A 26,162-nucleotide genomic window follows, 5' to 3' on the forward strand; every position below is an offset into this window, starting at 1 on the left:
AACAAATAATGATTGTGAAATCATTATGTAGATTCCTTTATATTGTAAAATTGCAAAAGGTTAATACCTGAAATTACTGAAGCCAGCTAAGGTGGCCCCACCCCACTCCCCAGTCACTCTGGATTTAGCCTCACCCTTGTGTATGCTTACTATTGTGATGATAATTCTAGATCAGGGGTCTTAACCTTTCTTGTTCCACAGATCCCTTTGCCAGTCAGGTGAAAACCATGGACCCCTTCTCAGAATGCAGTAGCAGATAGTTTTATGATACTCAACATTGAAGATCAGAGAAAATAAAGGAAATAAGTTGATTTTTTTTCAGTTCAAGCTCATGGACCTCCTGAAATCTTTCCACAGACCCCCCAGGGGTCTATGGACCCCTGGTTAAGAACCCCCTACTCTAGATTAAGCCCACCCTTGTGTATATTTACCACCCCCGTCTGTTGTTGTTTTAAAGATTTATTTATTTATCTCCCACCTCCATTGTTTGTGCTTGCTGTCTGCTCTCTGTGTCTTTTTTTTTTTTTTAGGAGGCACCAGGAACCAAACCCAGGACCTCCTATGTGGTAGGGAGAAGCCCAATCACTTGAACTTCCCTCGTTTTATTTTTAAGATTATCCTTTCAGGTGAGTAAGTCCACACAAGTGATGGAGGTATGTGTCAGTCAATTGCTCAGTGTCTTAGTTTGCCACAGGGCTGCCGATGCAAAGTACCAGAAATGGCTCGGCTTTTATACTGAGAAATGTATTAGGGGCAAAGGCATACAGTTTTGAAGCTGTGAAATGTCTAAATCAAGGCATCAGCAGAGATACTTTGGCACCAGTCAGCTAACGGTGATCCTGGGATCCTGCCACGTGATCAGGATGGCCATAGATCGCTGCTGAGGTCCCTGCCTTCCCCTCCAGAAGCTACCATTTCCCAGAGCTCAACTGTGGCAACCAGACCCCAGGCTTGTCTCTCACCAGGCCTCCTCTGTGTCTCGGCTGCTCTGCTTTCTTCCTGAGTTCACCAGTGAGCTATCAAGCATATGGCTCATCTCTTCAGCCTGGGTTCATCTCCTCAACCTTAACCTGCTCTGTGGGCCCAGCTTTTTGGAGCTTTGTGCTTAAGTTTTGGCTGCTAGCCTTCCTTGAGTCCTCTCCTCTTTCACAGTGCAGCATCAAAAAATGGCAGCTTCCTTTCTTTCTGCGTCTTTCTCTATGCCTCCATTTATGTCAGAACTAGCGAGAGGGCAGAGACTCAAGCTGGCATAATTCAATCAAATGGCCCCATACCTGGGAATGGATGTGGCTCATAGGGTTGAGTGCCTGCTTCCCACACGGAAGGTCTCGGGTTGGGTTCCCAGTGCCACCTAAAAACAAAAAACAAACAAGAAGCAAAAACAAATGATAAAACCAATTCAGGGGAGCTGATGTGGTTTAGTGGGTGAGAGCTGGCTTCCTACATTCGAGGTCCTGGGTTCAATCCCCAGCCCCTGGTACCTTAAAAAAAAAAAAAGTCCCCATACCCCACAAGAATGGATTAGTTAAAAAACATAACATTTTTCTTTCTAGGATTCATAAAAGGACTTCCAACTGCCACACTCAGTCAGTCTAAAATTAGAACAAAGAGTGTTACATGTTCACAAGGAATTTTCATCAACTTTTGCATTTTCCTCCTCCATTCTAGGGACATTATTAACTCCTTAGCCACATTCATCTTCCAGAGTCTGAGCAGTCTGCCTTGTGGATGGTTCAGTGGTACAAAACAAGTTGCTAATATCAATTACAGTCCTGTCTTATTTCCCTGAAATTGTACCAATATGCTTGAATGAATTTGAGAAGCCCTAATCTCTCTGACATGATCCTAATCTCATCAGAAATATTTATAGAACTGTATTTCAGTGCAGGTAATTTCTGCAGATGGCTAACTACATCCATTTTATGATCATTCTTATAGTCTTTATTGTAGATGCCAGCATTTTCTGATCTGTCCCAAATTCTGAGGATTCTGAGCCCATCATGCTCTTCATGATGGGCAGCCTCCAAGGTGGCGCCCAGCAATGCCCTCCTAGTATGCATGCCCTCGAGTGTGGACTGGATTTATTGACTTGTTTCCAACAAAATAGAATATGGCAGCAGTGATGGAATGTTTGGGAACGCTCTCTCATTCTCTTTTGGGTTGCTCTGGCACAAGCCAGGTGTAATGCCATGAGAGAGTTCTGTCAAGCGCCCTTGTGGCATCACGGGGCTGAAGTTTGCCAACAGCCACATGAATGACCCTGGAAGCAGACCCTGTTGCCCCAGCTGGGTCTTAGAAAAGACCACAGCTCCAACCAATGCTTGACTGCATTCCCGTGAAAGACTGTGAGCCAGAGGCACCCAGACTCCTGACCCACAGAAATGGTAAGATCATCAAAATTTGCGTTTAAAGCACTAAATTTTGGGATAATTTGGGACACAATGATAACTAAGATATACTTACTTTAGTTCTGGCTAATATTTTTATATGTGACGACCACTATACTGTATAATTTCCACAGATACTGTAGTATTATATAAAACATGGAAAGAAAAAAAAACTCTGAGTGTCCTGAATATTTCTAATTTATGTATTTATATTTTACTGTTTTTTAGGAGGTACCAGGGATTGAACCCAGGACCTTGTACATGGGAAGCAGGCACTCAACCACTGAGCTATACCTGCTTCCCTCCAATTTATGTATTTAAAGTCAGAAAAAGAACATTCAAATAAATGAAATACATAAATAAATTTTATAAAGGGAAAGCATATGTAGCTCAGTGGTTGAGTGCCTGCTTGCCATGTACGAGGTCCCAGGTTCAATCTCTGGTTTCTCCTAAAAAAGATCACCAATGGATTAAAAGCACGTTTTATATTGCCCCAGTCTAGATCCCATATACATACCAGTCTCCAATATACTTGATAATTATCATAATTTTCTATGGATAACCTGATAGGAAAAATAGTTGAGAAGCATTGCTCTAGCCTAGCCATAGTGATCTTTTTTAAAGAAGTTTTCATTTATTTATTTGTCCCCCCTCCCTCCATTGTCTGCTCTCTGTGTCCATTCACTGTGTGTTCTCTATGTCTAGTTGTATTCTTATTAGGAGGTTCTGGAAATCAATCCTGGAACCTTTGGGAGTGGGAGAGAGGCGATCATTCTCCTGTATCACCTCAGCTCCCTGATCTGCTGTGTCTCATTTTTTTTTTTTTTTTAAAGATTTATTTTATTTTTATTTAATTTCCCCCCCTCCCCTGGTTGTCTGTTCTTGGTGTCTATTTGCTGCGTCTTGTTTCTTTGTCCGCTTCTGTTGTCGTCAGCGGCACGGGAAGTGTGGGCGGCGCCATTCCTGGGCAGGCTGCTCTTTCTTTTCACACTGGGCGGCTTTCCTCACGGGCGCACTCCTTGCGCGTGGGGCTCCCCCACGCGGGGGACACCCTTGCGTGGCACGGCACTCCTTGCGCGCATCAGCACTGCGCATGGCCAGCTCCACACGGGTCAAGGAGGCCCGGGGTTTGAACCGCGGACCTCCCATATGGTAGACGGACGCCCTAACCACTGGGCCAAAGTCCGTTTCCCTGCTGTGTCTCTTATTATCTCTCTTCTGTGTCTCTTTTCATTGCGTCATCTTGCTGCACCAGTTCTTCACATGGGGCAGCACTCCTGCACAGGGCAGTACTGTGCCAGTGTGAGCCAGCTTGCCACATGGGCCAGCTTACCACACGGGCCAGCTTACCTTCACCAGGAGGCCCTGGGACAGAACCCAGGGCCTCCTATATGGTAGATGGGAGTCCAACTAGTTGAGCCACAACTGCTTGCCTGCCTATAGTTTTATCTGAGTTCCCGCCCACCAAGGGGGCGGGGACTCTACAACTTACTGATGTAGCCCAATCAAAGTCCTAATCATAACTGAATCACGCCCAGGTACAGACCAGTTTACAAACATAATCCAGTATCTACTTTTGGAATTTATAAAGTGTATCAAACTGCTAAAGACCCTCACCTGGTTCTTTCTTTATTCATAAATAGTAGTAATAGCAAAATGTCTTATCACAGAAAAATGAGAGCTTGAAATTATTCACATTATAAAATAATTACCTATTTCAGAAGGAACATTGTCCCTTTAAGTCAAACCTGAGCAATTGCTTGTTAATGAATCCTTAAATTCTCCATAGTGGGAAAAACCACAAAATACTGAGTGTTCCTAGCATTGCTGAATTGATACCAACTGGCAGTTCAGACAAAGCAAATCTGAAATTATGATTGGAAGCAGAGATTTTTGTCATACATTGAATTGCATGTTACTATCCACAAAGTGAAAATATGCGATTTCCCCCATCCAAAACCAGGTACTTGACAACCTTTTGAGCCAAATGAGTGAATGAGCGGTGGTACTGCCCTGGTTAGGTAGCCATGGATCAGAAACACTTTTTTCCCTAGCCCATCCAAATTCACAAGAGCCAGATGTACAGCCCAATATGCCATTTAAGTAGTTTACAATGAGAACTACAAATTATCCCCTTTTGCCCTAAGGAGGACTTTTAAAAAAAATTTCTACCCCCCCTGTCTGTTCTCTGTGTCCATTTTGCTGCGCTGTCTTCTTTGTCAGCGGCACAGGAATCTGTGTTTCTTTTTGTTGGGTCATTTTGCTGCATCAGTTCTGTGTGTGTGTGTGTGGCGCCATTCCCGGGCAGGCTGCACTTTCTTTCACGCTGGGCGGCTCTCCTTACGGGGCACACTCCTTGCGGGGCACACTCCTTGCGCGTGGGGCTCCCCTATGCAGGGGACATCCCTGCGTAGCAGGGCACTCCTTGCGTGCATCAGCACTGCGCATGGGCCAGCTCCACACTGGTCAAGGAGGCCCAGGCTTTGAACCGCCGACCTCCCATGTGGTAGGCGGATGCCCTAACCACTGGGCCAAGTCTGCTTCCCAGGAGGACTTGATATTGGGGTTCAGTTCTTGTACTTCAGCTCCCCACTTTCAGATTCCATTCAGGTCATTCTCCTTCCATTAACATGCTCTTCCTTTCTCCCTTTCTTTTTTTCTTTTTTCTTTGGAAGTACCAGGGATTGAACCCGGGAACTCTTACATTGGAGGCAGGTGCTCAACCATTGAGCTACATTCACTCCCTGGGGTTTTCTTAGGTACATTCTGCACTCACAAGAAACATTCTTTCATCCTGAACTTGACTTTCCAGATTTCCTCGCCAAAGCCCAAGGCGGCTGGGTTGTAAATCTGATCTTTTGTGAGTGTGTTGACACCTACCATCTTCATTCTCTGAGAACATCCTGATACACGTTTCTGGGGGTGGCTCGCCATAGCTCCTTGTCCGCTTCCAGACTCTGGGCAGACCCACTGCAGGGTAGGCTTTCAAAGCCAGAGGCAAAGGGCTGGGCCAGGCTGAGTTTCTGAGAACTAGCCTCTCAGTTGGGAACCTGCCTCTTTACCACAAGGCCTAGGATACCAGTAAGGGAGTTGGGGTCTTTAAAAGTCCTGCTTAACTGAATTGTGGACCTCCCTCAGCGGGGTAAGAACTTATGCAGCTGAGGAAAAGTCACTGCACAGGGATTCGGCAGTGCGCCAAAGAAAAGAGCTGTCACAGCAAAAAAAAAAAAAAAAAAAAGGAGGTGGGCGGGTACCTAAAGCTGCTTTACTCACTAGTTTTGCCTGCAGCGGACTCTGAGGTCTGTTTGTGCTTTGGAGAAGTTGCGGCTTCCAAGCTCTGCCAAGACTCGCACTAGGAATTAATAAACCGGTCTGCGGGAATTTCTCCCTTCACGCTTGGACAAGGTGACAGACAGCACCAAGCCGCGCGCCACCCTCGTTCCCACGGTTCTGCGCCCGACAACCCCCACCGCCGCCGGTGCCCTTCCTTTTGCCCGTCTCCAAAATGGCGGCCGCGCCCTTCCGCGGCCCCGCCCCCGCCCCCTGGAGAGCCGCCCGCCCCTCTTCCCGGCCGCGCGCGGTCGCGCAGCGCGCTCCCGCCGCCCCTCCCTGCTTGAGCTCCACCCAGGTCGCAGGCAGCGCGGTCGGGGCTGCTGTTTCCCGCCATTGTGCGAAGCGGAGGCTGGGGGCCCGCGCGCGTCGCGCCTCCCGGTCGCCAGCAGCTCGTCGGCGGCAGCCGCTGCAGCTGCTGCCCCCTGAGGCACGAGCAGGCCGGGCGGCCCGCGCGCCGCGGCTGGCGCTGCGTGGGAGGGCGCGGGCGAGGAGCGGCCGAGCCCCAGAGCCGGAGCCGGGGCGGCTGGCCGCGCTTGGCCCGCGGGTCGCAGCCGTCCGCGCCGCGCCGGCCCCGACGCCTCGCCGAGATGCCCTGCGGGGAGGATTGGCTCAGCCAGCCGCTCGGGATCGTGCAGGGCTTCTTCGGTGAGTGGCGGCGCCGGGGCGGGCCGCCGAGTTTGCCGAGTCTCGGGGCCCGGCCGCGCGGCCCCCCACACGGGGCGACCTCGAGGGCTCGCGCGGCCCGAGGCGGCCACGCGGGGCCTTCGCCGGTTGGGGCTGCCCAGCTCGAGGCTGGGACGCTTCCCAGCCGGCGTCCCCGGCTTTCCCCTCGCGGCTTCCCCGGGTTGCGGCCGCAGGTGCCTCCCACCTGCCCAATTCGCGATTCGCGAGCGGCCAAGGTTAGGTCTGGAGGAGCCGTGGTCGGGCCGGGACTGGCGGCCTCCCACCCCTTTTGTGGCACAGTCACGGGCCGGGGCTCAGGTCCGGGTACGGCAAAACTCGGAGAGGTGCTTGAACTTTCCCGAGGGTCGGTAGAGCTGTGGTTAAGGAAAGACGCTTTGCCTATGGGAAGCCTACAGGATATTTCAAAACTTCCGGTGTGTCGGGCGAGTGCTCGCTCTGTTGAAGCAGAAGTTGGCTCTAAGTACTATAGTACACACATCTTCTCCTGTAGAGACAGGATTGAATGCTCTAGCTTAATTTTTCTGCTAGAATTTCTTCAGATTTAAAAACCTGTCTGATATCTGTCTATCTCTCGTGTCATGGCTAGCAAGAAACGTTGAACTCAAACTGCGGGCAAGCTTAGCAAATTGCAGTTGCAATTGTTATTTTGTTAGTGCTACTTTTCTGCCACGGGTAAGTGAAGAAAAGTTTTGGTTTGTTTGCCACCGAACTGGCCATTTTGACACCCTTCTTCCCAAAGTCTTTTTGCATATTAGAGTGGTGGAGTCAGATCCAACCAGAAATCACACATAGTAACCTTTGCCTTGTCCAGTGGTAAACAGAGTTGTAAAATGCCCCAGATCATTTAAAACATCGTGAGATAGTGAGAAAAGCTGGTAAGAAGCTAAATAGGCCTCAGCAGCCGATGGCATAAAATATATGTACTCCTTGTAGGAGGTTTTCTTTAATGCTTACTCAGCAAATCTTTATTCCTTTTACCTATAAAGCAAAGTCGTTTAATTATCGGGTTTCCCAGGCTGAAACTAGAGGCAGCAAAGTAGAAGGGGACCACATAGTAGCTGGTGAACATTGACAACCTGATTAAAAAACGATATGCACATATATTAAAAACAAATACAGGAAAAAAAAAATCACAACTATATATAGCAGTCAGAGGTGATTTGAGGAAGAAGCATGTATCTCTCCACTAAACCCTGGTAATTGGTGTTCATAATAATGAATACTAACCAGTAATTGATGTTCAAAATAATGGCCCCAAAATGTCAAGTAATGATTAAATTGCATTGTTTTTTAGGAAAAATCCTTCCAAAATAAAAAGTTTGGTGCCTAAAGGGTAACTGGAACTTTTTCCAGTTACTCATATTTAGAAAATTCGTTTATGTGAAATAACCCATACTGTAGTCTTGCTCGGTAAAAGATGATTTTATATTTGGTGTAGAATTGAATGTATTTGGTTGATATTTTTGTCTTTTAAGTCTGTGATCCTAAGGGACACATCTCATAATTCAGAAAGGGTATAGTTTGGGTATAAAATGTTGGTTTGATATAGTATTTTGTAAATTTTGTGGTTTGTTGTGGGGGTTCTGGGTCTTGGTGTGTTTCCTTAGAAGAAACTGATACAATTTTATAGATACGATTTTTTTGGTAGAAGTTTTGAAATATAGATATTTTTGCTATATTTTCCTATCCCTGTGACTATATTGAATGGTAGTATAGTTATACTTTTGTGAGAAGTGAGGTGTTAAATTGTAGAATCTTTTTGGTTTAGTAGGAAAAACAAATTTTTAAGGATATGTTTTAAATGTTTTTTGCCCCCAAATAGAGGGGGAAAAAAAAGGCAGTGACATAACACAGACTATGAATGATCTGTATAATCCTTCATCCTCAGAGTTAATCACTGGGTTGGTTGATAGTTGTCTGGTTTATTGTCCAGTTTATTTTCTTTGCATATATTTAGACTTAGTTTTTTAAAACTGAGAAGTGGAATCTTGCTGTGCATGTTATTCTGAAGTATACTTTTCTTAATTTAATATGTCTTGGACATCTGTCCAGCTGAGTCTGAGGGAATTCTTATTCTGTCCTGTCATTTACTGTCACATAAACTTATTAACCCTGTCGTGTATTTTAGGTTAGTAGTCTCATTAATTTACAGTTGTGCTGTCCAGTGCAGTGGCCACCAGCCTCTGGTGGCTATTTAAATGTAAATTAAAAATTCAAGGTCAGTCTCTCAGTCTCACTAACCACGTTGCAAATGCTCAGTAGTAAGTGGAGAGGGTTACTGTACTAGGCAAGACTGATGTAGACTGTTTTTCTCATCTCAAAGCTTTCTTGTACAGCACTGATAAAAGCACTCCCCTTTTTAGTATGGGATGTTAGGTTTTTTTTAATTACCTCCTTTTTGGGTCTGAATTCTTTCACTATGAATTGTCAGTTTTTGTTCTTAAATGTCTCTTAAATCTGTCCAGAGGTCTTCATCCCCAATGTTACTCATAGTTCAGACCTTCATAGTCTCTTGCCTGGATAACTAAAACAGCCTTTTAACCTGTCTCTTGCTTCCAGTCTTGTTTCTTTCCAGTTTGTTACGCACGCTGGAACCAAACCCTTCAGTGCCTTCCTCTTGGTCCTGAGATCTGATCCAGACTTTTTCATGTGGCTCTTCTTGACTCCACCCCTGACATCTCTCAAACCTCATCACTACATAACATTCTTCTCATATCCTACCTTCTGCATCTGCCTTTTTTCTTTGCCTGGTCCCCATTTTCCATCCCACCTCCTCTTTCCTGACTAAATCTTGCTATTCCTTTGGATACCTATACCAGGTACCCCATGCTCCATGTTATTACGATAACCTATGCATCTCTGAAAATTAACCCGTTGTTGAACTTGTTTCATGTGTTCCTTTGCTAGATTGTGAGCATTGGGTATTCAGGGTCTGTAGTTGCCTAGTTCGCTGTCATGTCCTCATTGCCTAGAATATGCCTTGTACTTTGAAAGTGCTTAGTAAACATTTGTTGAACAGTGGCAGAGAAAAGACTGATTCATCAGAAATAGTTTAAATTGGGATGGTTACTGAAATCACAAATTTCAACTTAAGATAGTCCTGATGGACACATTTCAGAGAATGTGATCATACCAGGCACAGACATGAGTTACTTTCTCATGCAATCCTAATTCTTCGTTCAGAAAAGAAACTTGGAAATTCTGGGGGTGGCCAAGCATAACCATCTGAATCATAATTCATCTTTGTGAACCAGTCTATTTTGAATTTGTATCTGCCATATTAGAATTGTTCATATGTAAAATTTTCCCTTTAGGTCTTTATAAAATACCTTCAATGTTTTCCAGTTTCTAAATAATCTCAGACAGGACACTGAGGTCCAAAGAATTAAGATTTAGGAATACTTTATGCAGCAAATCCTTTTTGGGCTTTATTTTGTGTAAAAAGCTAATTCTGTAGTCCCTATAGTGATTGGTCATTTAGTGACCCATCTTAAATTATTTCAAAGTCAAGAGCCTAAAATTTAAAAAAAAGTTCTATAAAAAACTCTAGTTTTTCTTTTCTTTTCTTTTTTAAAAAAGGAAATTTTCTTTCCTTGAATTAATAACTGCTATTAATTTCAGAAGAAATGGAAATTCTTTATCATATGATTTCTTTCACTGTTTTTCTCCTTAGGTTGTTATTAGTAGGACCAAGATCACATTCAAGATATTTTTTGTATCTGACAAAACTAGCCTAACTCATACTGTGCTATGTAGAGGAGGGTAGGGAGGAGTATTTTATCACCAGCATTTTAGGGAACTTAAAGCAATAAAATCAACTACAAGTCACTCTACTTTTTTTAAATCCACATTTATCTAAAATAGGCAGTGCAACCCATATTGTCTGCATCCACCTTGGCCCTCTCCCACTGCCCTGCTCTTTGTAGGCCACTGAAAACATCTCTTTTATTATAAGGCTGTGGAACCCAAAGGCAGGAAGGTAGCTGGGTATCCCAAGAGACTGAGTGGAATCCAGAACTGAAATAGTAGGAATAGTGGGAATCCAAGCACCTATTCTCAGAATACAGCTTAGGCTGTATTCATCTCAGCACACTAACATTTTGCTCCACAGCTCCCAAATTTACTTGTTCTCAGTTTTAACACATACTATCTGGCATCTTTATCTCAATTCTAGATTACAGGGACAGCGAATCTGATTTACCCAGCATGAAGTCAAGCGTCCACTCATGGACCAGTCAGCTATTGCCAGGGCACAGGGTTATGTAGGGCAATCGTGATCATTGAGGCCCACATCTCAACTTAAAAAAGAAATATGTAAAAATGTATATATATATTTTAAGATCTATTTATCCCCACCCCCCCATTGTTTGCCTTTGCTGTTTGCCTTCTTTTTAGAAAGCACCTGGAACCAAACTGGGACCTCCTGTGTGGGAGGGAGGCACCTAATCACTTGAGCCACCTGTATTCCCTACTTGTGTCTCTCATTGTGTTTCCTTGCTGTCTCCTTGTTGCATCATCTTGTTGCGTCAGCTCACTGAGCCAGCCCATCGCATCAGCTTGGGACCTCCCACGCAGTAGGCAGGCAGGCACCCAACAGCTCGAGCCACATCTGCTTCCCTGTATACATGTTTTAATTATAAAATATAAGTATTCTCACATGGCTAAAAAAAAGACAACATGTTGGTATTGAATAAAGAGTAAAAGCGTGTTCTATCTTCACTAAGGTAACTACCTTTTTTTAAGATCTATTTTTTCAATTTCTCCCACCTTGCTGTTTGCACTCGCTGTCTCATTATGTGCTCTCTGTGTCTGCTTACTTTCTTTTTTAGGGGGCACCGGGAACCTAATGTGGGGCCTCCCATGTGGGAGGGAGATGCCCAATCACTTGAGCCACATTGGCTCCCTGCTTGTTGTGTCTCTTATTGTGTTTCGTCATTGTGTCTCCTCATTGCCTCATTTTGTTGCATCAGCTTGCCCTCTTGTCTTCTTTAGGAGGCACTGGGAACCAAACCTGAGACCTCTCAGGTGGTAGGCAGATACCCAACTACCTGCTTGAGCCACATCCACTTCCCAGTAACTTCTTTTAACTGTTTCTTTTCAGTTCACATTTTTGTGGTATAATTCACATGACTTAAAATTCACCATCTTAAAGGTACAATTCGGTGATTTTCAGTATATTAATATTGTTGTACAGCCACTATCACTATCTAATTCCTGAAAAGAAACCTTATATCAATTAGCATTTGTTCTCAATTCCCCATTCCCCCATCCCCTGGCAATAATCATTAATCTACATTGGTCTAGGATTTGCCTAGTCTGGACATTTCATGTAAGTGAAATCATATAACATATGAACTTCTATCTGGTTTCTTTAATGTAGCATAATATTTTCAAGATTCATTCATATTTTAGTATGTATCACTATTTTTTATATGTTTGAATATTACTCCATTGTTAGATATACTACATTTTGTTTATCTGTTCATCAGTTGATGGATATTGGGTTGTTTCTACTTTCTTGGCTCTTGTTAATTGTCCTGTGAGTATTTGTGTACAAGTTTTTTTGTGTGAACCTGTGTTTTTAGTTGTCTCATATATATACCTAGGAGTGAAATTGCTGGGTCATATGGTAATTTTATGTTTAGCTTTTTGAGGAAGTGCCAAACTGTTTTCTTCTTGGCTGCACCATTTTACATTTCCACCAGCAGTGTATAAAAGTTCAGATTTCTCTACATCCTCTCCAAGACTTGCTGTTTAAAAAAAAAAAATTGCTATAACCGTCCTAGTGTGTGTAAAGTGATATTTCATGCTGGTCTTTATTTGCATTTTCTAATAACTAATGATGTCAAACTGGCTTTTCATGTGCTTATTGGTCATTTGTATATCTTTGGCAAAATGTTTGGTGCTTTGCAAATTTTTAAATTGGCCAATTTGTCTTTGTTGTAGAGTTATGAGTTGTTTTTTGTTTTTTTTTTAAGATTTTTTCTAAAGAATTATTTCTCCCCCCCATCTGCTTTCTGTGTCCATTCGCTGTGTGTTCTTTTGTGTCCGCTTGCATTCTTGTCAGGCATGGGAATCTGTGTCTCTTTGTTGTGTCATCTTGCTGTGTCAGCTCTCTGTGTGTGCAGTGCTACTCCTGAGCAGGCTGCGTTTTTTTGTGTGGGGCGGCTCTCCTTACGGGGTGCACTCCTTGTATATAGGGAGCCCCTATGCCGGGGGCACCCCTGCATGGCATGGCACTTGTTGCACACAGCAGCACTGTGCATGGGCCAGGAGGCCCTGGGTAGCAAACCCTGAACCTTCTATATGTTAGGCAGACGCTCTGTCATTTGAGGCATGTCTGCTTCCCATAAGAGATTTTTGTATTGTAGTTACTACACTTTTACCAGATACATGATTTGCAAATATTTTCTCCCATTCTGTAAGTAATCTTTTCACTCCCTTATATGCACAAAAGCTTTTAATTTTGATGCGCTGTGATATATTTCTTTTTCTTGCTTGTGTTTCTGATGTCATAGTTAAAGAAATCATTGGCTAATCCAAGGTCACCGAAATTTATACTTATATTTCCTTCTGAGAGATTTATAGTATTAATGCTTACATTTACGTCTTTAATTCATTTGGAGTTAGTTTTTGTAGATGGTGTGAGGTAGCGATCCAAATTAATTCTTTTGAATGTGGATATTCAGTTCCAGCACCATTTGTTAAAAAAAAACTGTTTTTCCCTGTTGAATGGTCTTGACACCCTCCTTGAAAATCAGTTGACCATAAAGATAAGGATTTATTTTTGGACTCTCAATTCTATTCCATTGATCTATATCTCTTTCCTTGTTTTGGTACCATATTGTCTTTATTAGTGTAGTAATAATAATAGCTTTTAAAATCAGGAAGTGTGAATCCTCCAACTTTGTTCTTTTTCAAGATTATTTTGCCTGCTCAGGGTCTTTTATGTTTCTATATGACTTTTAAGATCAGTCTATTCATTTGTGCAAAGGAAGAAAAGCATTTAGAATTTTGATAAGGATTGTATTCTGTCTGTAATACTTTTTGTTCTTTTGATGATAGAATAGTTAAGATTACAGACTCTAGAGCTAGACTGCTTAGCTTTAGGGGCATACCTAGGGTACTTAATGGCCTAAGTGGGTAATTTTTTAATACTCCTTTCTCTATACTAGAATTATTTTCAGTAATCATGAAATGAAGCTATATTCAATGCTAAAGGTAATACATATTTCAAAATAGACTTTTTTTCATTTGCTGCCTTTGTGCGTGTGTGTCTCTTAAATTTCTTTGTTGAGTTCCACTATGTTGGTGGTGTTTCATGTTTCTATGGCTGCCCCACTTTAGGCTTTGACTTAAAGAAATACTGTGGCTAGTTTGATTTTCTGTCAAGATCACTAAAACTTTGTCCATATCAACAATAAATCTGTTTTGTTTTTTTTTATCATTCGTGTGTTCACTGGAGTAGCTTTTTTTTTTTTTTTGAAATACCAGAGGCTGGGAATTGAATTTAGGACCTCATATGTGGGAAGCTGGCACTCAATCACTGAGCCACATCGACCCCCCTGAATCAGTTTTTTTGTTCATTTTGCTTTGTTTTTTGTTTTTTTTTTTCCAAGAGGCATGGGGAACCGAACCTGGGACCTCCTGTGTGGGAGGCAATAGCTCAACTGCTTGAGCCACATACACTCCCTGGAGTAGCGCTTTTAATTTCCTTAGGGAAATGGATATGACTCAGCCAATTGGGCTCCCATCTGCCATATAGGAGGGCCAGAGTTCAATGCCCAGGGTCTCCTGGTGAGGGCAAACTGGCCCACATGGAATGCCAGCCCATACAGGAATGTTGCCCCACACAGGAGTGCCGCCCTGCATGGGAATGCCAGCCAGCGAGGGAAAGCTGCCCCATGCAGGAGTGCCAGCCGACGCAGAGAGCTGGCGCAGCAAGATGATGCAACAAGAGACACAGAGGAGAGAAAATAAGACATAGCAGAACAGGGAGTTGAGGTGGTATGAGAGAGTAAATGCCTCTCTCCCATTCCAGAAGGTCCCAGAATCAGTCCCTGGAGCTGCCTAATGAGAATACAAGCAGACACAGAAGAGCACACAGCAAATGGACACAGACAGCAGACAACAGGGGGTGGGGGAGAAAGAAATAAAATAAATCTTTAAAAGAAAAAAAATTTCCTTAAAGAATTTTTCAAGGAGCAGGTGTGACTCAGTGGTTGAGTGCCTGCTTCCTGTGTACAAGATCCTGGGTTCAATCTCCAGTACCTCTTGGAAAAAAAAAAAAAGAATTTTCCCTTTGCATTTACACTGTGAGTAAACTGGGCCTAGCTTTTGACCTTTTTACTTGCCTTCCTTACTAAGCATAATAATTTCTTTCTAGCGGCGGCAGACTTGGCCCAGTGGTTAGGGAATCCACTTACCACATGGGAGGTCCGGTTCAAACCCTGGGCCTCCCTGACCCGTATGCAGCTGACCCATGCGCAGTGCTGATGCGCGCAAGGAGTGCCCTGCCACGCAGGGGAGCCCCACGCGCAAGGAGTGCGCCCCATAAGGAGAACCGCCCAGTGCAAAAGAAAGTGCAGCCTGCCCAGGAATGGCGCCGCCCACTCAGAGAGCTGACACAGCGAGATGATGCAACAAAAAGAAACACAGATTCCTGTGTCGCTGACAACAACAGAAGTGGACAAAGAAACAAGATACAGCAAATAGACACAGAAAATAGACAACTGGGGTGGGGAGGGAAGGGGAGAGAAATAAATAAATCTTTAAAAAAATTTTCTTTCTAGCTTTTGACTTAAAATGAGATACATGCTGCTCTTCCTTTCACTTGAACACTTAGAAGCCATTGTAATTGGCCTACTGTTTTTTGTTTGTTTGTTCTGTGAGTGAAAAGTTTATTGAGAAAGGAGAGAAAAGGAAAAAAAGGACACAACCCCAGACACAGGTGTGGGTGTGCTACAGAGTGAGAGGTGTGCGTGGGGCCCCAGGTTCAGCCTTTTTAAGGCCTTTCCTCCACCCCTTTCCTAATGTTGAGGAGGAGCCCCAGCTGTTTGCTGTTCTGGTTGGTTGCCCTAGAATCACCACCTAGAATCAGCTCTTAGGGGACCGATGATGAGGCCCTTTGTTTGGAGTTATCCAGGACCAACGGGGAGGCCTGTTTTGATTATTTGACCTTTTTTTGGACATACTAGGGCTGGGGATTGAACCCAGGACCTCATATGTAGGAAGCTGGCATTCAACCACTGGACCACACTGGCTCCCTGAGTTGGCTTTTTCGTTTGTTTGCTTGTTTTTGTTTTTTTGGAGGCACTAGGGACCTCCCATGAATGAAGCCAGGTACTCAACCACCTGAGCCACATCCACTCCCCTGGCCTACTTTTAATGTTTTGTATCTCAGAGAATAGAGAGGCATGAGCAGAGGGAGAGAAATGGGAATGAATGACTGGTGGGTAGAGAAATTAGAAGATTCACAACATTTACTGATAAAGTTTGCAGTCTTATATGGATGTGTTTGTGGTGCCCCAAAACAATTATAGAGTAACATCAAAAATCACAGATCACCATAACAGAAATAGTAATAATAATGAAAAAGTTTGAAATATTGCAAGAATTACCAGATTTGACATAGAGACATGAAGTGAACACATGCTGTTGGAAAATGGCACCTATAGACTTGCTGTACACCAGGTTGCCACAAACCTTCCGTTTGTTAAAAAAAAAAAAAAAATTCCTGTGAAGCTCAGTAAAACAAGCATTGCCTGTACTTTGCCGAAGAGGATATAAGAATGGCAGATATGCACACAAAAAAATGTTCAGCATCATTAGCCATTAGGAAAATGCAAGTTAAAACCATGAGGAGATATTATACACGTATTAGAAAAGTTAAAATTTTAAAAGTGCCAATACTAAGTGTTGGTGAGAATGAAAACAGTTGCATCTCTAATATGTTGCTGGTGAGGATGCAAAATGGTGCGGTGGCTCTGGTAAAAGGGGGGAATCTTATAAAGCTAAACATACAATTACCATATACCCAGCTGTCCCATTCCTAGATACTTTCCCTAGAGAAATAAAAACTGTTCACACAAAAAACTGTCGTCCAATAGCTGTTTTGTTTATAATTGCCCTAAACTGGAGATACTCTTAAGTGTGTTTCAATGTTGAATGAATAAACAAATTGTAGTCCAGCTACACAGTGGAATACTACTCAGCAATAAAAAGGAATAAGCTATTGATACATGCATGTATTGACGATCTAAGACCATCACTACTGTTTAGAGATTATAGGGACTCACAACACTGTATATAGGTGTATACCTGGCTAAGATTTATTACAGTGACACAGCATACACAGCCAGATCATAAGGGGGAAAGGTGGAGTCTGGACGGATCCTCGGGCAGGCTTTGTTTTGCTTTTCACCATGCAGGGTCACACCAAGTGCATTCTGTCCTCAGTAATGAAAATGTAGTAATATGTGTGTGATATTTCTGCCCAAAATAAGACCTTAGAGATTGTTTTGGTTTCCTAGGGCTGCCCTAACAAAGTGCTTCGAACTAAATGACTTAAAGCAAAATTTATTGTCTCATAGTTTTGGAGGCCAGAAGTCTAAAAGTGTCAGCAGGTGTACACACCCTCTCATGTTGCCAGGTAAGAGTATTCCATGCCCCACTCCTGGTTTATGGCCGTAGCTTCTGGCAATCCACGGCATTCTCTGCCTCAGTTGTCACATGGCATTCTTCCTTGAGTGATAAAGGCAGTGTGGTATTGGTATAAGGATAGACAAATAGAGCAGTGGAACTTAATGGAGAACCTGGAAAAGACTAACACAGATAGAGTCAGTTGATTTTTGACAAAAATCCTGAAGCAATACAGTGGCAGAAGGGAAATTCTTTTCATTAAGTAGCACTGGAATAAGTAGATTACTGTTTGGGGGCTGGAAGAGTGTTGACCCTCTATGTTAACCTATAAAAAAAATCATTAATTTGGTGTGGATTACAGACCTAAACGTTGAGAACTACAACTACAAAAAGGAAAATATTTTCATGACCTTCAAATCAGTAACCATAAAAAGAAAAGGTCGATCCATTGGGTTTATTTTTCTTCTTTATTTTAAAAGAAGTTTTAGATTACATAAAAGTTACACTGAAAATATAGGGGATTCCCATATACCCTACTCATATTTTTCCCTATTAATAACATTTTTTGTTAATGTGGTACATTTGTTACAATTGATAAATATTGAAGCATTGCTACTAACCATGGTCTGTAGTTTACATTATGGTTTGCACTTTGTACTGCACAACTTTATAGGTTTTGACAAAATGTATAATGGCCTCTGTCATTGCAAAATCATGCAGAACCATTCCAGCACCCTAAAAATGTTCCGTGACCACCTATTCTTCCCTCCCCCTCCCCTTAGAACCTATGGTAACCATTAGGTTTCAGTTTTTCTAGAATAAGGTTCATAGTTACACGCATTAATATTGAAGGCTTGACATATTGGTCTGTTTTCTTTTATTAGGCACTGCCTGTGTACTTAAGAGATTCTTGCCCCTCTGTTTGAGAGAGTAGCAGGACTTCCCAGGATAGGAGTTTGATATTTTCTTCTTTATTATGTGAGTCTCTACCCACTGAGGTAATACCCTATGACAAGATGAACATTCATATTCTATAGAAGCATGCCCCAGGTAAACCCTTTCCCCATCTCTCTGCACCAACACCCTGCACCAGTGACCCTTCCCTGCCGTATTTGTTGAAAGATTATTCCCACCATTGGAGTTTCAACCACAGGCCTACCACCCTCCAGTAGCTCTTCTGTCCAAGGCCCTTGCTAGGAATATAAAGTAAACTCTGTAGCCTGGCTTTGAGAACTCCTTGGGGTGTATGTGGCCATATCTCCCTTTTGTTCTTTGGCTTTATTCTCATCCAGGCACTTAGTGCTCCATGTACTTGAATTTCTGGTAGTGCCCAGCCTTGTCTCTGGTTTACTATTACTATTCTCCCTCACCCTCTGAGGGTGCCCTGTATCTAGATTGGGTCATTCTCAGCAGGTTTCAGTTCTAGCCCTCTGTAGCAGTTTGATTTGGTTATGAATTCCAAAAATAGATATTCAATTATGTTTGTAATCTGGTCTGTACCTGGGTGTGATTAAGTTATGATTAGGGCTTTAATTGGGCCATGTCATTAGGGTCATGGCATGGCAAAGGACAGAGTTGAGGGCTTTTAATGCTGGAGTTTGATGCTGGAGCCTTAAGCTGGAGCCCCAGGAAGTAAGCTCACAAGGAAAGAGAAGCAAGTCCCAGGAAGAAGCAAGCCCTGAGAAGAGAGAAACCCTGAACCCAGAGAGAAACAAGACCCTGGAAGGCAGGAACCAGGAAGCCTGAACCCTCACAGACAAGGGCAGCCATCTTGCTCCAACAAGTGAAAATAGACTTTGGTGAGGGAAGTAACTTTGGTGAGAGAAGTAGCTTATGCTTTATGGCCTGGTATCTGTAAACTCCTACCCCAAATAAATACCCTTTGTAAAAACCAAACTGTTTCTGGTATTTTGTATCAGCACCCCTTTGGCTGACTGATACAGAATTTGGTACCGAGGAGTGGGGAAGTACTTTTGCAATTACCGAAATACTGGAATGGTTTTATAAATGGGTAAGGGGTATTTTTTGGAAGACTTGTGAGATGCTTGATGGAAAAGGCCTTGATTGCTTTGAAGAGACTGTTGATAGCGATATGGATGCTAAAGAGACTTTTTATGATGCCTTAGAATTTAGCAAGATTAACTCCTGGTGTTTTATGAAAGGTAAAATTTGAAAATGGCGAGCCTGAGCATTTAGCTGAAGAAATTTCCAAAGTAAACCCAGAGAATGCAGCTTGGCTTCTACTTGTAGCTTATAGCAAAATGCTAGATGAGAGAGAGATACTGAGGACTGAACTGTCAGGCACAAAAAAACCAGAAACTAATTCTGGAAATTCTAAGCCTCTGGAAATCAAGCTCCCAGAAGAAAGTATCCCATTGGAGGACTTAACTTGGAACTTGTAAATTAGGATTTAAGATGCAGTTACCTTGGAAAGACTTGTGGAAAGGCTTACTGTCTGATGGCTTGGACCCTGCTTCTTGCATACTAAAACCAACAAGATTTTTGAGAGAACTGTATGAACAAAACCACTGTCAGCTTGAACTAAAAGGAACATGGAAAGGAGAGATTGAAGGAGAAACAGCTTTAAGAGGAAAGCCATGGAAGCTAAGATCTGGAATTAAGACATCACCTTGGGCCAAGAGAGGAACCCCACCCATGTGTACAGAGAGGGTGAGTTTGCACCGGCAGTCGAAGAGGGTTGATGGTCTCACCCAGGGTTCCGGGGGAGTTTTGCTACCCCAGGGTACAGGAAAGGTGGAGCACATTCCTCAAGGATTATGGCAGTTAAGGTCAGCACCCCACAGGTTTGAGAGGGGTGGACCTGTCCTCCATGGATTAGGGAAGACTAGGTGGTCAACTTGTTGCTCTGAGTGGGTTGAGCCTGTTTGCCAAAGATTAGGGGGAATGCTGTCTTCACGTCACTATACTAGGGGGGGTTAAGACTAACGCAAAGATTGGGTAAGGTTTGGCAATCACCCCAACACTCTTGGAGGATGAGATCTGGAGCTTGGTGGACACCCAGATGTTTGATGAGGGTGGAACCAAGAAAATGGCCGTTGGGCAAGCATGTGGGCCCATAAGGTCCCAAGGAGAAGAAACCATCATCTTAAAGAATGACTGCCAGACTGAAATTGAGTGGAGGACACCCTACAGGTTTACTGAACTGTAGAGGACTGTGACTCATGTTTACCTCTCAATTTCTCCTTATTGTAATGAAAATGTTTATCCTTTGTCATATTTTTTGTCATATCCTTTGTCAATATTTGTGTATTCAAAACATAAATTGTTTTGTAAGTTTCAGAGGTCTGTAGCAGACAGGACTCTGCCCCAAGACAAACTGTATTTCTTTAAATTGATTGTGATATGATTTATTTATTTATTTTTAAAGGTTTATTTATTTATCCCCCCTGGCCACCACCCCCCTAGTTGTCAGCTCTATGTGTCTATTCACTGTGTGTTCTCCTGTGACCACTTCTATCCTTATCAGTGACACAGGAACCTGTGTTTCTTCTGTTGCATCATCTTGTTGTGTCAGTTCTCCGTGTGTGCGGTGCCATTCTTGGGCAGGCTGCACTTTCCTTCGCACTGGGTGGCTCTCCTTATAGGGGCGTACTCCTTGCACGTGGTACTCCCCTTTGCGGGGGACACCCCTGCATGGCATGGCACTCCTTGCGCGCATCAGCACTGCACATGGGCCAGCGCCACACGGGTCAAGGAGGCCCGGGGTTTGAACTGCGGACCTCCCATGTGGTAAGCAGATGCCCTATCTATTGGACCAAGTCCGCTTCCCTGTGATTTAGTACTTGTATTGTTACTAATTTAAGGTTTTTTCAAATATTGTAATGTCTTTTTGGAATTCAGAGTGGAGTGTAGCAGTTTGATATGGCTATGAATTCCAAAAATAGATTGGATTATGTTTGCAGTCTGATCTGTACCTGGGCATGATTAAGTTATGATTAGGGCGTTGATTGGGCCAAGTCATTAGGGTGTTGAGTCCCCATCCCTTGGTGTGTGGGAACTCACAGGTAAAAGGCATGGCAAAGAGCAGAGGAGAGGGTGTTTGATGCTGAAGCCTTAAGCTGGAGCCCCAGGAAGTAAACTCACAGAGGAAAGAGAAGCAAGCCCCAGGAAGAGAGGAACCCTGAGCCCAGGAAGAAGCAAGCCCTAGGAAGAGAGGAACCCTGAGCCCAGAGAGAAACAAGACCCTTAAAAGGAGGAACCAGAAAGCCTGAACTTGCGGACTTTGGCAGCCATCTTGCTCCAACACATGAAAATAGACTTCGGTGCGGGAAGTAACTTTTTCTTACAACTGGTATCTGTAAGCTCCTACCCCCTTCACTTTATAAAAACCAACCAAGGGAAATGGCTGTTGGCTTAATCGATTGGGCTCCCGTCTATCACATTGGAGGCCCTGGGTTCATATCGCAGGGCCTTTTGTGAAGGCAAGCTGGCCCGCACCCATGGAGAGCTGGCGCAGCAAGGTGATGCAACAAAGGGAGACAAGCAGACACAGAAGAACACGCAGTGAATGGACACAGACAGCAAGCAAGCCACAAGGGCAGGGGGAATAAATAAATAATAAATCTTTTAAAAAAAAAAAACCCAACCAATTTCTGGTATTTTGCATTCTACCCCTTTGGCTGACTAGTACACCCTCTTTCCAGGCCTAGGTCAAATACCACCTCTTTCAGAAGCTCTTTCTGAGATTATTTGATCCAAATTAGTTTCTCTGAATTTGGTATCTCTTCTAAATCACTTAGTGCTATACTTCAGCTGTGATTCTGTCCATCACTCCAGGATCCTTTCAGGCAGGGGTCATATATCTTTGTCGCACCTGGCAAAGTAGAGTGCTGGGCATGTAGTAGTCCTAATAAACAATGGGCAAAGTTATTGCATCTTGTTTTGTTGTTGTTGTTTTCTCTCCCTTCCCCCCCACCCAGTTGCCTGCTCTCTCTGTCTGTTCGCTGTGTGTACTTCTGTGACCGCTTCTATCCTTATCAGTGGCACCAGAAATCTGTTTTTTTTTTTTGTTAACGTCATCTTGCTGTGTCAGCTCTCTGTGTGTGTGGTGCCATTCCTGGGAAGGCTGTGCTTTCTTTCGTGCTGGGCGGCTCTCCTTACTGGGCACACTCCTTGTGCATGGGGCTCCCCAACGCGGGGATACCCCTGCGTGGTACGGCACTCCTTGTGCGCATCAGTGCTGCGCGTGGGCCAGCTCCTCACGGGTCAAGGAGGCCTGGGATTTGAACTGTGAACCTCCCATGCCGTAGGTGGGTGCCCTATCCATTGGGCCAAGTCCGCTTCCCTTGTTTTGTTTTTTTAAGTTATCTGTTGCAGTCCTTTCAATTGTCTAGTAGTACTGGATATATGTAAGCTGGGCTTAAGAAAATCATAAGAGACTTGGAAGTAACAAATACCTGTCTCATCGTTTTTGCAGTAGTTATAGTAAATTGTGTTAAATGTATGGAGGCAAGTTTCATAAAAATCATTTATATAGCGTTAAAGTATCTCCCCAGAGATTGCATATTATTTTTAAGGGGAAAGTATTAACTATATAATGGAGAAATTGACTGTCACCTTGACTGGGTGGTCAAAATTAACACAGCCAGTGAGGGGAAGGTAGACATCCTGTCCCTCCAGATGTCATACCCTGACAAGGACACATCACTCAGTAATGGTATCCTGGAATGCATAATGTCAATCTATTCACAAGGATACATCAACAAACCTCAAATCAGGAGAGTTCTTTGTTTTTTTTGTTTTTTGTTTTTAGGAGGTACTAGGGATTGAATCCCCGGGACATCTTATATGGAAAGCAGGTGCTCAAGTACTAAGCTACACCCACTCTTGGTTTTTCTGTTTTTTTTTTTTTAAAGAACCTGCATTCTTGAGTCTCAGTATTATAAAAGATAAAGGTTAAGGAACTGTTCCAGACTAAAGGAGATTAAAGAGAGATGGTAATTAAATGTAATAAATGTGATCCTACACTGGATACTGGGTTTACTTTGGAGGAAAAGGTGCTTTATTATAAAGGATGGTATTGAGTCAAATGACAAATTGGAATTTTGTTGGTAGGTTTGATAAGAAGAATTGTATCACATTTGAATTTCCTGACATTGATAACAGCACTGTGGTTTTGTAAAATAAACTTTTTCTTTGGAAACACTCACTGATGTAAAGTAAGAGATACAAGGTAGGGGAGTGGGTGTAGCTCAAGAGTGCCTGCTCCCCGTGTATGAGATCCTTGATTCAATACCCAGTACCTCTTTAAATAAAATAATAAAAAAAGATACAAGATAATTTGCAACTTAATCTCAAATGAGTCAGAAATATAAATATGAAGGAGAGCAAATGATAAAGCAAATGGGGCAAATTGTTAATGACAGATGAATCCAAGCAGGAATTCAGGCATGCTCTGTACTACTAATGTAGCTTTTCTAAAAAGTTTTAAGTTATTGCCAAGTAAAAAATAAAAATAAAGAATACTCCCTCTGCTCTGCATTTCAGGATAGTTGTAAAAATAAAAAAAGAAATTAACATAAAAATGTTTTTGAAAGAGCAGAGCATTTTACAAATGGTGGTTCGAATTCCACTTTGTCTGCGTAGCCCTTGGATCTGGCTCTTTGGGTGCTTGTAGCTTGGATGGGAGCACCTTGGGAGTCTGCAGGAGCTCAGTATCTATCCTCCTGACTGGAATGTCCCACCCCGAGTAGGGCAGCTTGAGTGTCTGATGCGATGCATCATGTGCACTGAAGTATGTCTTTATCATTGGTAGCAAATTTTATTTCACTTTTAACTAACTAAGCTAATTTGGGACTCAACTGAACACAGTCTGTTATTATATATTGTACCTTTAGCTTTGAAAAACACATTTCTCTTTCAGCCCAAAATGGAGTTAATCCTGACTGGGAGAAGAAGGCTATTGAATATTTTAAGGAAAAGCTGAAGGAAAATAATGCTCCTAAATGGGTAAGCTTATTGCTATTTTGTGAGGGGAGAGGGTTGGGCAGACTTGTAATTTTTCTCAGTAGAGTAGTAATTCACATGTAATTTAAAAATATTATATAAATCAGTCTGTACTGCCTTGTGCTTGGTATGCATATGTATTAAAAATTTTTGGTCTAGTTTATAGCTGTAATTCAAACAATTATGTTTTTCTATTGGTACCTCTAGGTGGCAGTAACTGACAATTTTACTTCTAGGAAAAAATTAGTTGTAGGGAGAACTTTTGTTTATTTTATTACTTTTATTTAAAAGAATTGGCGGGAGCGGATATAGCTCAGTGATTGAGCACAGGCTTCCAATGTACAAAATCCTGGGTTCAAAACCCACTTCCTTCTAAAAAAAATACATACACATAAAGAATTGGCATCTATTTGTTTTTAAGAGGAGAGTTGAACAAAACAAATGCCTTTCTGTCATTTGGAAAGTTTTCTGTAGGTGAAAGCATCCTGATTTTCATAATAGTCAAGCATCATTATACAAGCTTGTAAGAAATGGAAAAGTTATTTTGTCCAGCCATTATGTTATGCTGATGGGGCTTGATTTTTTTTTTTTTTATGGCAATTTGGGTCTAGGTATAAAGTCCATGTATATATACTTACTGTTTTGTGAACAGGATGTTTTGTTGACTTGATTGTTTTCCTTTAAGGTACCGTCATTGAATGAAGTTCCCCTTCATTATTTGAAGCCTAATAGTTTTGTGAAATTTCGTTGCATGATTCAGGATATGTTTGACCCTGAGTTTTACATGGGAGTTTATGAAACAGTTAACCAAGCTACAAAAGCACGTGTATGTATTATTGTTTTGTTTCCATGAAACTTTTTGCTTATAATTTGTTGTATTAATTTTGTCCTTGTGTTATTTATGGTAGTTTTGATTTGGATATACTGATTTTTCCTTTGTTCTGGATCATAGGTTCTTCATTTTGGAAAATATAGAGATGTAGCAGAATGTGGGGTATGTATCCTTAAAACACTTAAAAAGAATTTTTTCCTAAGCAGGGAATTTTTTTTTGTCTGAAATTTTTGAACTACAGTATTTATTAGAATAGACTTTTTTTCTGCCCCAAGATAATGTTAAAGAAAACTTTTCTAGCTCCAAATAGCCATCATTCAGATGTCATTTGAACACAAAAAGAGTGTCTCAACCCTGAGATTAAGTGATGCTAATGGGGACTGAAATGAACCTACATGTTCAAACATGGGGTATCAAATAGGGTTCACTGAATTTGTTTGGCTTTTTTTTTTTTTTTGGTCTTTTTTTTTTTAATATTCCATTCAAAAAATATGAGGTCCCCATATACCCTCCACCCCCTCACCCCATTCCTCCCCCCATAGCAACAATCTCCTCCATCATCATGAGACATTCATTGCATTTGGTGAATTCATCTCTGAGCACTGCTTCACCTCATGGTCAATGGTCCACATCATAGCACACACTCTCCCACAGTCCACCCAGTGGGCCATGGGAGGACATACAACGACCAGTAACTGTCCCTGCAGCACCACCCAGGACAACTCCAAGTCCTGAAAATGCCCCCACATCACATCTCTTCCTCCCATTCCCCACACCCAGCAGCCACCATGGCCACTTTCTCCACACCAATGCCACATTTTCTTCTATTACTAATCAAAATAGTTCATAAATAACTGAATTTGTTAATAGCAATTTACAAAAGCCAACAGACAGTACTCTTTCAATACTTTTAGACTGGTATTATGCCTTTTCTTTTGTAGCTTTTTTATTAGAGAAGTTGTAGGTTTATAGCATGATCATGCATAAATTAAGGATTCCCACATATCACCCTGTTATTAATTACTTGTACTGGTATGGAATATTTGTTACAACTGATGATAGCACATTTTTATTTTTATATTAACTATAGTCCGTGGTTTAACTTTGTATTCACTGTGTAGTGTACTTCCATTAATTTTTCTAAAAAATTTTATCGTTATCATATATACATCCCTTTTTTTCGTATTTAAAGTATATAATTTGGTAAGCTTTGACATATAAACCAACTTATTACTTAGCATAACTATTTTGAGATTTATTGACCTTGTTGCATGTATCAGTAGTATTAATATATTCCTTTTTTTAAAGCACTTTTATTG

At 42.3% G+C, this 26,162-nt stretch overlaps 1 protein-coding gene across 2 annotated transcripts in view; it reads left to right on the forward strand.

Annotated features, from left to right (window-relative positions):
• Positions 1–5,649: 5,649 nt before the first annotated feature.
• The window catches only part of MCMBP (minichromosome maintenance complex binding protein), a 61,047-nt gene continuing 40,534 nt past the window's right edge, over positions 5,650–26,162 (forward strand). The window contains exons 1-4 of one of the 2 annotated variants that reach the window (XM_012528855.4): positions 5,650–5,792; positions 23,929–24,014; positions 24,697–24,837; positions 24,964–25,005. In XM_012528855.4, coding sequence (XP_012384309.2) covers positions 24,763–24,837; positions 24,964–25,005 — 117 coding nt within the window. In that variant the 5' untranslated portion in view covers positions 5,650–5,792; positions 23,929–24,014; positions 24,697–24,762. Of the gene's footprint in view, positions 5,793–6,018; positions 6,366–23,928; positions 24,015–24,696; positions 24,838–24,963; positions 25,006–26,162 lie in introns of those variants that run through there. The other variant, XM_058298284.1, reaches the window with a different exon arrangement.

Source organism: Dasypus novemcinctus, chromosome 6 (assembly GCF_030445035.2).
Source record: "Dasypus novemcinctus isolate mDasNov1 chromosome 6, mDasNov1.1.hap2, whole genome shotgun sequence".
Taxonomy (NCBI): domain Eukaryota; kingdom Metazoa; phylum Chordata; class Mammalia; order Cingulata; family Dasypodidae; genus Dasypus; species Dasypus novemcinctus.